General features: G+C 31.6%; 1 protein-coding gene across 1 annotated transcript; it reads right to left on the minus strand.

Annotated features, from left to right (window-relative positions):
* Nucleotides 1–154: 154 nt before the first annotated feature.
* On the minus strand, nt 155–12,103 carry LOC111415664 (exonuclease mut-7 homolog). Its single transcript, XM_023047420.2, has 9 exons — nt 11,873–12,103; nt 10,676–11,473; nt 10,440–10,621; nt 10,198–10,390; nt 5,862–6,624; nt 5,556–5,792; nt 748–876; nt 501–690; nt 155–446 (listed from the first exon to the last, which is right to left on the minus strand). Exons 2-9 carry the CDS (start codon nt 11,464–11,466, stop codon nt 250–252), a joined length of 2,682 nt encoding a protein of 893 aa, XP_022903188.1. The 5' UTR covers nt 11,467–11,473; nt 11,873–12,103; the 3' UTR covers nt 155–249.
* Between the last annotated feature and the right edge of the window lie 445 nt (nt 12,104–12,548).

A 12,548-nucleotide genomic window follows, 5' to 3' on the forward strand; every position in this document is an offset into this window, starting at 1 on the left:
CTTATTTTTGATTTAAATTTATTTTTATAAAATGTAAAAAATGTAATTTAATTTATCTTTCCTTTTATGTTAAAGCCATTATTAAAAATTTCTTATTGTATTTTGTAATATAACATATTTAGTTAATGTCATTTGTATAACCAACAAATAAAACTTTGGAATATAAAATTTATTAATTAATTTTTTAGTCAAATTTTAAATAACCATTATTCCAGTATTATTAATTAATTATAATAATTACATTAATAATTATTTCATAACAATCCCTTGTAGACGATTTGCAAGAACCCTTTCAAAATGCGTTCCGTCCCAATACACCTTTCCACAATCTTCACAAATATAAAAGATGTCGTGCTTATTCAAGATCCCTTCAGGTACATCCCTAATTTGAATTTTAGCACCGTTTCTTGTCATACACAATCCAAAATCAATTTTCTCTTCAGTACCTTAAAAAGAAAACATTTAGAATCATTTTTTATAATATTCAAAATTTATCTCACAAGTTTCCCATTTCCTTGTATATGAAATCGGCGGTGGACAAAAATCGTCATCTTCGCTAGAAAATCCAGTCGCTTCGTCAGCTAAATCGATTGCTTCCGCATACTCAAGTTGTCTAGCTTTCGAATCTTCTAAAGCTATAGCATTTATGGTCGATTTTGATATTTTCACGAAAGAATTACTATTGCAAGACTAAAAAAGCATATTTAGACTAATTAAAGTTTTATTATTATTATTAGGTTTATTTACTTGGCACCTACTGAACACGTCATCTTTCGTTACCGTTACATTAAAATATTCTAAAACTTTCTTTAATTGTTCGTCTACGTCTTCACTTTGTACGTTAAAACAATGACCAGGAGTCACGTAACCATTTAGCTATAAAAAAATATAGAAATGCTAATTCTAATAATAATATTAATCGAAAAACTGAAAATAACATAATTACAGGTAAAGTTGAGATATCAGAAACCTCAATTTTATGAGCTGCAAAGAAAAAGGCATAGGTTATACGTCGGTAAGTTCAGCAACGACACTACAGATAAATTTGTAAAGAAGTATCTAGCAACGAAGAGACCCAAAGAGCAATTCAGCGTAAACGAAATTAAGAAGAGTAATAAAAATAAAAGCCAAATAAAATCTTTTAAATTCTTCATTTCCATTTTTCCAAAATCTTCATCCCAAGCCGACTTTTCATTATTAATGCATTTTAAAATATCGAAAGATTGCCAATTGTCTGACTGTTTTATCTGAAGAGTGCAAAACTCTCACCATTTCCAATATTGCGGAGATGGTATGCCTTAAAGATTGCATTAACCCCAGATCCATTGGCTGCAAAAGTGATGTATTTGAATGCATGTAAACAACTTTGACAGCCAATGGTGTTATGATTTCGTCCAAGTTTTGAGGATGTCCTGGAGCATTGTCCAAGAAAAGACGTACCTTAGGTGTTAATTCATTTTTTTCACAAAATCGAAGCACAGCAGAGCAAAGATAATTTGTATACTAATATGTGAAAATAGCTTGTGTGACCCAAGTTTCTTGTTCAACTTCCAGTAAAATGGTAACTAACATCGGTTTAAGTTTCAAGGTTCCTGAAACGTTCATTCCTAGCAAAAGAGTTATTCTATCTTTCGCAACTTTAAAACCTGGAGCAGCTCTTCACTAGAAATAAAAGTTCTTAAATACTGTTACTTTTTAAATAATAAATAGTTCTAGACAAATTAAATTTGGTTTACTTCAACGGCATATATTTAACTAAAGAAAATTGCAAAAACAATGTTACAACTCTCAGTTACTTTCAAGTTACACTTAAAAATGTAAATTAATAACGCAAAAGACAAGTATGCTTTGAATTCGCGAATGAAAGCCTAGTAAAGATGACTGAATTCAGTTGTAAATTTTCGTTGATTCGAAGCGTCATGAGGCATCTTAGTGAAGTGCAAGTTGCTCGTGCTATCGCCCGTATTCAGCATGGCCACTCTGTTCGACACGGATCTTCGAGTTTCCCCTTCTGTTATTCAGCGTTTATGGAATCGGTTTCGGAAGACTGGCCAACATGTTAGAAAAGCTGGACAAGGACGAAAACGAAAAACTACTCAAAATCAAGACCGATTTCTTGTCCTTTCCTGTCTATGTACGCGTACTGCCACAGCACGACACCTCCTAAATCACCTAAGACGAGCACATGGAATAGAAATTTCCATAATCAAAACTGATCAAACTGTTAGAAACAGATTAAAAGAAGCGAATTTGAAACCTAGAACACCTGTCCGCGAACCACGCCTTACGCAGCATGAATGACAACACAAAACCTAACTACAAAAACAACGCGAATGAGGTTTGCTCTGGATCACAGAGATTGGCAACTTCGTCACTGGACGCCTGTACTGTTTACAGACGAGTCCAGATTTCGTTTAACTCGTTGCGACGGTCGAGTACGTGTATATAGACGTCCTAGTGAACGCTACGCAGCCGCTACAATAAAGGAAGTGAATAGATTTGGTCGGGGATCTGTTATGGTTTGGGCTGGAATCACTATAGACAACAGAACTGATCTTGTTGTTATTGCTGGTATACTAAATGCCATGAATTACATCGAAAATATCTTGGAGAACCATGTGGTGCCTGCTTCATATGGGGTCGCTCAAAATTTCATCCTAATGCAGAACAATGCAAAGCCGCATACCGCCAGCATCACCAGAAACTTTTTGCAAGAACGTGGAATTCAGATCATGGAATGTCTGGCGTTAAGTCCTGACCTCAATCCTATTGAACATGTCCTATTCAATTGAGATAGCAATATAGCAGTAGCTAACCATGGCAACCAACAGTTTCAGATATTAAAAATTAATCATTGTCTTAATAAAGTATCTGAAACAACTGGTTGCCATGGTTACGTATGGCTACTGCTATTTTTCTACTTTAAATGAATCATGAAACTTCAAGGCAATATTTTTCGAAAATTTTATTATGTAGCTAATATCAATTTTGGCGGTACCAAATTTAGAAAAAATCCTCTTTCATATTCCATAATACAGATGGGGCTATTTGAAAAAAATAGCGATGACGTCAAAACTTGTTTAAAAATGGCGGAAAAAATTTGAAATCTATACCAAAAAATTGCAAAAAATAGAAATCCTTAGACCCGTCTCAGCGATATCTCCATAAACTGTTATTAGTTGTTTTAACGAATTTATCCGTTACTTTTGGGAAACCCTGTATAATTCTTCATCCGAATTTTAATATTTTATTTTATTAATATATGGGAACAAATGTAGTATATATAAATATATAGTAAATATATCTGTGTGGGTGGGGACACAGAGATATTTAGTTTTTAATACATAATGTATAACACAAATAGTGTATTTTTGTTTTCTGATCGAATAGGTGGATTATTCATTTGTTGATTTATTATTTTTCTTTTTAGGTCTGCATTTTGCTGTATTTTAAGGAAGATATGATTTTGCAAAATTAATGTCCGTGTTCTTAGTCTATTTGAACAATTATATCTAGAACAATTTGAATCAGCAAAGTTTGAGTTATTTGAATTGTTCTATGTGTTTTAATTCTTAATGTGTAATTGAAAACCACTGACGCAAGAATTATTGACTCAACCTTCTGAAAACTTTAATTTTCAAAGAGTAAAGTGTCCTTCATAGAGTTGTTCTAGTGAAAATAGTAGCTGTTCCAGATTGCTTTAGATATAATAAGTATACAGGGTGTATCTGAATGACTGCAACAAACTTCAAGGGGTGATTCTTTAGTGAATTTTAAGGGTACTTTGATATATGAACCATGGGCGACTTTGGCTCCCCTAAGGAGCTACACACCTCCAAAAATAGCGGAAAATTTTGGTTTAATTTCTTTTTCTCAAAAACCATAAACGCTTGGAAAATGAAATTTGGGGAATATGTTTAACTCATAATAGGGCACGTTTTGACCCTATTTGTACTTTCAATCTACCCTTCTAAACTACTAAACGTAAACACCCCCGTTCAATTTATGCCTAGATTTTTTTTATCAAGATGATAAATACATTGTTAGATAGATAAAACTATTCTAAAACTTTTTTATCTCTCTGATGTTCTTCTAAAAATTAATAATTTCTGAGAAAAAAAATAATTAAGCAAACACTAACTGCTAAGCTATAGGGTTGTTAATCGAAAGTTGGAATTAATTTTAAATGAAAAAATCTTAGAAGGCTTTGCAATCTTTGTCAGAAATATTTTTGACGTTTAAATATCAGTGGTTTTCTTACTTTATTATTGTTTTATTTAAAATTTTGAAACGTCGAGTGAACGAGCGTAAATGCGATAGAACTTTATTCAAAAATTAATTTGAAAAACAATAATAATAGTAAGAAAAACTGACATTTAAGCGTCAAAAATATTTCTGACAAAGATTGCTACGCCTACTAACATTTTTTCATTCAAAATTCATTCCAACTCTTGATCGACGACCCCGTTGTTTAACGGGCAGTGTTTGCTTTACTATTTTTTTTCTCAAAAATTAGTCGCTTTTGGAAAAATTTCAGAGAGACAAAAAAGTTTTAGAATACTTTCATCTATCTATGTAAAATTTTTCTAATGTATTTATCATCTGCATAAAAAAAATTTTCGCAAAAATGCAAAGAGGGTGGTTACATTTAGTAGTTTAGAAGGGTAGGTTGAAAGTACAAATAGGGTCAAAACGTGCCCTATTATGAGTTAAACATATTCCCCAAATTTCATTTTCCTAGCGTTTATGGTTTTTGAGAAAAAAAAATTAAACCAAAATTTTCGGCCATTTTTGAAAGGAGTGTAGCTCCTTAGGGGAGCCGAAGTCGCCCATGATTCATATATCAAAGTACCCTTAAAATTCACTAAAGAATCACCCCTTGAAGTTTGTTGCAGTCATTCAGATACACCTGTATATTTGTAATATAGAATTGAAAATAGAAAAACTATGGTTACAGCAATCAACTAAACATTTTAGCAACCAAACCTATTTTTAGTTATAACTTCGTAATGATGTATCCCATAATTTTGATTTTCTAGAACAATAACTAGGACAACTAGAATAACCCAGAACAACAAAGAAAAGTTGATATTCCCAAAAATGGGGAGCTAGTCAAAAAAACGTTTTTTCGGTTTTTCTCGCCGAGTTTTTATTTTCTCTATTTGCCGCTTTGGAACAATGTAGAACAACTCTAGAACAATCTAGCACAGCAATGAAAAATTTAAAAATAAAAATGGGGAGCTAACTTCCCGCACTTCTAATGTTATCTAAATTTTCCATAATTGTAGTAACATTTGATGAAGTCAAGTTTAAAGACTTTAGGGCAGGTCTGTTCAGTATAGGGGGAAAGACCGATCGAGACGGGGATTTACATAGCAAACTACGTAGCGGCATAATTGTGAAACGGCGTAAATCGAGAGCTAAATTGAGCAATAAAAATTATGATTATTATTAAAGTTAGTTGTAGTAATAGTTTAAGTTCAATTAACACCGGCTGTAAAAGCTTTGGTATTTATATAGAAATGGTAATTTAGAAGTTGTCCAAATTAACTTACGGTATTAAAAACTGTTCCACGTGTTAATATAAATCTCCTTTCATCTTGATAGAATCTTACACATTCTTGATGGTCTTCGTTATTCTCGAGAATTGCAGTATTGATTCCACAACGTCTCAAATTTTTTCCTAAACCCTGTAACATTGAATCGCAGACAAATTTGACTTGTTCGGCTGGTTTTGGTTCATAATGCGGACTTGGAGGTTGGGGATTAATTCTTGGACCATCTTTTGATTTCTATTAAAAAAAATAATTTTTTCTTAATATTTATTTTAATGTAAATATTTTTTTTATGAAGTTACCAACCCCAATATTTGTACGCGATTTTTTCTTTTTCCCTTTAGAAACGGTCATCAAATGATAACAAGTATCCTCAAAAGGAAATCCAACAGATTCCGAACAACGCCTTAACACATCAAAAACTTGAATCAAACAATACGCATCCAAAGCCGCATAATGCAATTGACTTTGTCTTAAAGGTCGTCTTTCCCAATTTGAGAACTGATCGGATTTATCCAAAACATACCCAAGACAAATTTGTACTAACATGCCCAAACTAGGACCACCGGAATGAACCTCAAACGGTAATTTCACTTTTGGGTGTTTGTCGATTTGTTTCCAAAGTGTTAACAAATCTAAAAAGCCCCCGTTTTGATTGAACGATAAACTTGGAAGCGATTGGAGAATCATGGAGGTGTCACCGGTAAATGAAAAACCCAATTTTAATATATCACAATTATTGAACACAGTTTTGCCCAATTCTTGCCATAAATTAGCTTGATGAGCGAGACTTATCGTATCTAGAATGTAAACAGCTCTTCTTGAAGCGATTTGCATTAAAGCTAATTCGTTTCTTTGAACACCGAATGATGGTTTCCATTCGCAATCGACACCAATTAATGTTTCCGTTTTAATGTAATCTAAAAATGTTCGAAAACCTTCAGGGTTATCTACTAAAATAACACAATCGGGCGGAAGATTTAATTTTAAAACGGGCATTTTTATTTCTTTTTTGTTAACTGTATCCCAGTTTTCTTCTACAGCTGGTTGTAAATTTTGTTGTTGGTGACTAAAAACATTAAAATTAGATTTAATTTAACTCTCCGTTAGGCGCGTATGTATCCAGCAGATACATGCATTAAATTGCTTGCTCTTCTGTTTAATAATGGATTTCACAACAGCTGTTCAATGTAAAAATTTGCGGTTATAATCACTGATCATTTCTACTATATTAACGTGAATTTAAAAATTTCTGGCTCCTTAGTTCTTTGTTCTTCTTTTAAAATCGGGAAACAGTTTTAAGTAGTGTGCGAAAAAGGGAAGAAAAAAGTTAAAACAGTGCAAGTTTAATTCTATAGATAAAGCACTGTTAAAGTGGATAACAATGATGCGAAGACAAAATGTGCCGGTCTCAAGACCATTTATTAAAGAAAAAACAATTGAATATTTAAAAATGTTGATTCTTGATAATTTTCAAGCAACTTGGACAAATTTAAAAGACGACACGGAATAAATCAAAAGTTGTATCGGGGAAAGTACTAGCGTATCAGAAACGGTTTGTGATCAATGGAAACCAAAATTGTTGTTAATATTGAAAGATTATCAGCCTGATGTGTTTAATATGGACAATTTTATAAATGTCTTTTCAATAAAACACTGTTATATTTTTTAACGCGCATTTTTTTGAGATATAATTGAAATGTGTAGGATGTTCCAAAATTGAAATACCATGCCTAAGTTGACATTTTTAAATAGAAACCCCCATTTTTGTGTTGCATTTATGGATTCTACATAAATTTCGAGTATTTATCATATAGCTGTCTTCGAAAAAAAAGCAGTTAACAAAATACTGTTACTATTTTATTTGCAGTAATAGAGTAAACTATTCTCTGTTTCTGTGTTAATTTCTGACAAATGTTTAATAATGTAATGATACCATTTAAATATAATATAATTACCAATTATGTTTTAACCCATAAGCAAATTTAGTGTTTCAACATACTGTTTTAAAATTCTTTTTATACCTATATTTATTTTTCTTCATCTTCACTGTGTTCTACAATTTCCAATATTAGTTGCAATTGAGTATAAAAAATCTTTTTTATTACTGTGTGTTGGGTAGGCGTTTTTTAACTAAAAAAATACTATGTACTTGTTTGGGAAGAAGGTTACAACATGATATCCGAATCGTGACTCTTTTTTTAAAGACGCACGGTTAAGCCAGAAAACTTCTAGTACTAGATCTAATAATAGAGTTAGTACATACTAACATTAATTCATAAAAAATAGTTATTCTGAAAAATTGTAAACGATTGATAGTTTGAAAACTAATTTTCAGTATTTACTGTCGACTATCCGTAGACACCACCCTGTATCCTGTATATTAGCCATTTTATTGAAAATTCGTAATTTATTTGTTTGGGAACGGAAAGTATAGGCTTGAAACTACATGAAAAAACAAATTTCAACCTAAGTCTAAAACCAGTTAAAATGGTTATTAATAACGTAAAGAATGTTTATAGAAATAAAGAAACCCTTAATTTATTTTTTATGCACGGAAAGTGCGACAAAGTTCTTAGTAGAACTTGCAGAATGTTTAATGAAAACTGTCTACATTTATCTCCGATGACAAAAGGTAAATTTAGAAGAATAGAAGCAAATATTTTGTATTTTGGACGAATTAATCACGTGTTAAACTGACCAAAAAATGTAATAGATAGTGCAGCGGAAGAGGTGAATACCTTGGCTTATTTCGATCCCAGACCCAACGCCTCAATTTGAGCTGCCGAAGAAGATCTGGGAATCATACTACGAACTTTGCCGCGCTTTTCATGTATAAAAAATAAATTAAGAATTTCTTGATTTGTGGTATTATTTTGGTTATTGTTATCGATTTTAACTCTTTTTAGTACTAATATTAAGGGACCTAACAGATAATTATTAGCTCACAAGCATCATGTGACGTAAACAAGTGAGACTGACAAAAACTCATTGAGAAGGCTTGTTTTCCATGGCAAAATAAATAGCGATATATCCTCTATAAGATTCACATAAGAACCGACACAGAGCAGGGACATGTAGAGGACAATAAATTAAGATGATTTAACGTAACTTACCTCTATACTAAGTTGTACACCTGATGAGTTATAGGCCTTCAAAGTTGACTCCTAAATTTTAAAAAAGTTCAATTTCTTCGTAATACATTAAGCTAGAAAAACCAAATTTGGTATACGTTATGAGTGTACCAAGGGTATTAATTGGTAGCAAATTGAAGCATTTCAAAGGGTTAATTAAAGGTGATGGTACCCTAAATTTTGACATGTTTTTTTAACCTTTTGGCACTACATGTCCCTGCTCTGTGTCGGTTCTTATGTGAATCACCCTGTATGAGTGCATTTTTCAAAAAACCCTAATTATCTCCCAAACTATTGAAGTTAGGTATAGGACATATGGGATATAAAAAATGTAAAATGAGACACCGAAGACGACTAAGTAATAAAATATGGGGGTTGCCATTTAAAAAAATGAAGTTATGGTACTTCCAACTTTCGAAAAGTTAACGTGGCATAGTAAAGTGACCATACGTTCTAGACAGCCGTTCTCGGCACCAAAACATACTCCATTATGTTGCTTAAGCATGTTCTGAATCCTAAATTGATATCCTAAAAATCGAGTGTTCTCTGATTTTTTGAACAAATGTCTAGAATGTTTTTCTAGAAAAATTCGTATAACTCGGGAACGGCCGAATCAAATTGCAAAAAATAAAGGTATTCATAAACCTTGAAACCAGACAAATCCAAATATGTAAAAATATACAGGTTTCATTAAAAAAAATAAAGTAGGTGGCGACCTTCGGTATAAACGGAAGTGCTAGAAATCTGAAAGTATTTTAGTCAAAGAGAACGCAATTGATAATATTTAAATCTGAACTCTCAAATTTTTATTTTGGCCAAAACCCCAGAAACGTCTAATGAACGGTCTCGCTAAGACACCTGTATAAAATATGAAAAAAATAAAATATACTTTGCATTCAGAACATCACCTGTTGAAATACCAAAATTTTTCGTCTTATATTTTTTGATAAAAAAATTCATAAAGTGACGATATTTACAGCAATCTCAAAAATCGGGTGTTACTTTATGATTAATTCGATACAAAAAAAAACTGAGGAGCCAATAATGTTCAAATTCACGTTAATATAGTAGAAATAATCAGTGATTATAACAAAGTTTACTGCAAATTTTTTCATTGAACAGTTGTCGTGATATTCATCCATCCACATACAGTGTGTCCGTAAAGTAACGGATATAGACGATAAAATCATTATAAACGGTTTATGGAAAAATCCCTGAAATGGGTCTAACGATTTCAATTTTTGTCCGCCATTTTTAAACGAGTTATGACGTCATCGATATTTTTTTCAAATGGGAATCATCCAATTTTTTTACGGAATATGAAAGAGGATCTTTTTCTGAATCTAGTATACTCAATATTAATATTGGTTACAAAAGAAAATGTTCGAGAAAAGTTACTTGATTTTATCGCCTATATCCTTTACTTTACGGACACCTGTATATGCGTATATTTGCTGGATATCCGCGCGCCTAACGGAGAGTTAAGCTTAACTGGTTTATTTTTGTACCGATCTTTATCCGGATTATCATTAAATAATCGTACACTGTAGGGCCAATCTTCACGCGGTATTTTATAGTAATTCGCCCACATTAGAGCTTCTGAGGGTGTCCCAAACAGGGCTATTTGTACTACAAGGTCTTTTTGGAGGTTTTCATCATCTTGTACGGCTTCTTCTACCATTTCTCTCCAACTCTCATAACCTATAAATCAATCAACATTATTAATTCAATATTATTTGATTAATCCTACCAAAAGATTGATCAACAAATCGTTTATTAAGAAGAAAATATAAAGCCCCTTCATTTCGTTTTTTATTTAAATAAGGAGAAACGTCAGCGGGAAGGTTGTAAATTTTAATAAGTCTCACAATAAGTTTTCTCCACGGTTTATAAGACAATTTTTCAAATTTAACATGTGGAATTTCTTGTTTTCTACAAAAAAAAGGAAATTAATGATACATTTAATCAAATTAAAGTGTTTCTTACACAATATAATTGTCTAATGTAATTCTTATACTTGAAGGTTGCCCCAAAATCGAATCCAAATAAGAAACTAAATCATATTGATGATGAGGACTATCGTTTAAAAATTCTTCGACGATAACTAATTTGTCTTGAAGTACTAATGGAACTAAAAACTCGTAAATTCCGAATTTATCCTGTAACCTCAACAAGGAGCTACACTGACACGCGTCTTTGTATTCTTTATTTTCGATCATTTGCACAATCAAATCGTAAAAAATATCACAGTCGTTCAGCATTTCATAAATATCCACCACTAATTTCATCAATCCAAACTGACTTTGTTTTCTAACCACATTAAAAGCGGCAATTTTTATTTCCGACGTAAGTAAATGATGAATCCGATTTCTCGATACCGTACTATAAATTTTAAATTCTTCCATTATCGTCATTGTTAACGATTTACTTTTAGCAAGTTTAAAATCAAAACTGTTATACATTAATCGTAGGACGTGCTCGTAAGGATTTTCAACTGTATCTAAATGTTGAGTTAACATATTGCTTGTTGGGGGACTTCGTTTAACAAAATTCCATAAATTTCGAAATTGGGCGAACCATGTTTCCGTTGCCTCATCTAGTTCTAAATTAATCGTTACTTTGTTTATTAAGGAGGCAGTTGTGCTACGGATTGATACTGGCGAGTTGTCATTATGGGGCGTACTCGATGTTGTTGTTTCAGTTTCCTTATTTCGATTAGGACGTCGCATAAACACACCTCGACCGCGTCCTCTACCTCTTCCGCGATGATTATACATTATTTCCCTAAAATAGAGATTTTTAAAAGGAACATTTTTTTAGGTCTTGATTATATCCATGATTTTTTTTTTGACAGGTGACATAACCTCGAAAAAAACTCATAATATTATTTATAACCTCAAAATAATTTAAAGTAATAAAGTGTATAATTTATTTTCTTTATGTATTATACATTAATAAAAAAGAGATCAAAATTAGGAAATTAGTTCAATTAAGATTTTATAAATAATAAAAAAAAATATTTTTGACAGGTACATAACCTCAAATATTCTTCTACATGAATAAACGTCAAGTTGACGTTTAATTTATTCAATTAATTTAGTACTTTGAGTTTAAGGAAATAAAATATTAGATTTATGATGAAAAGTAAATTAACTCTTTAAGTGACGTGGATATATCGCTTACCTGTAGGTGTTAATATATTTTTATTTTATTTTTTTTTTATTGTAGTATCGATGCAAGGTGAAGAACTTATTTTTTTCCTATGACTAATTTGTACTATTTTGAACTGTACTAAACACGTAGTATCGCAAACATAATCGCGAAAATTAGTTTTTTTCAATGACTTCGTTAAAAATACTTTTGCTGGCTGCTGGATGATTGTTGTTGGTTGGTCGAATACCACCAGATGTTAGCGGTTCTAAAACGGTGGCACAAACCGTTGGGTTTCTAAAAAAGTTTCACAAAAAATCGAGTTCTGAATCATACAAATATTTACATACAAAGATAACAATGATTATTATTTTTTTTTAATGGTATATTTGATTAATATCAAATACTTATAGAAACTAGAGATGGATAGAAAAAAAACATTAATAAATTCTTCTATATTATATGTATACAATTTAATGATAATGAGCTTTAATAGTTATCTAGAGGAAGATGTTTGTATGAAACAACCCGAAGATTTTATTGTTAAAAACAAAGAGCAGCAAGTTTCATGATTGAACAGTTCTTTTTATGATACAATGTGATGTACAATAAATCGCATGAATGAAAAATGAAATATATACTTTGAGAGAAAAAACTGACTGCAAGGTTTAAGTTGAAGGATTTAGTTGAAATCAAGAATTGTTTAAAT

This window comes from Onthophagus taurus, chromosome 1, assembly GCF_036711975.1.
Source record: "Onthophagus taurus isolate NC chromosome 1, IU_Otau_3.0, whole genome shotgun sequence".
NCBI classification, from domain to species: Eukaryota; Metazoa; Arthropoda; class Insecta; order Coleoptera; family Scarabaeidae; genus Onthophagus; species Onthophagus taurus.

Bases quoted from the DNA above. Each gene is read 5' to 3' on its own strand.
- LOC111415664 (XM_023047420.2), bottom strand. From the start codon at position 11,466: ATGTATAATCATCGCGGAAGAGGTAGAGGACGCGGTCGAGGTGTGTTT. The intron at 10,622-10,675 runs GTAAGAAACACT...TTTTTTTTGTAG, and splicing joins ACATTAGACAATTATATTGT to AAAACAAGAAATTCCACATG. The intron at 5,793-5,861 runs GTTGGTAACTTC...TTTTTTTAATAG, and splicing joins AATCGCGTACAAATATTGGG to AAATCAAAAGATGGTCCAAG.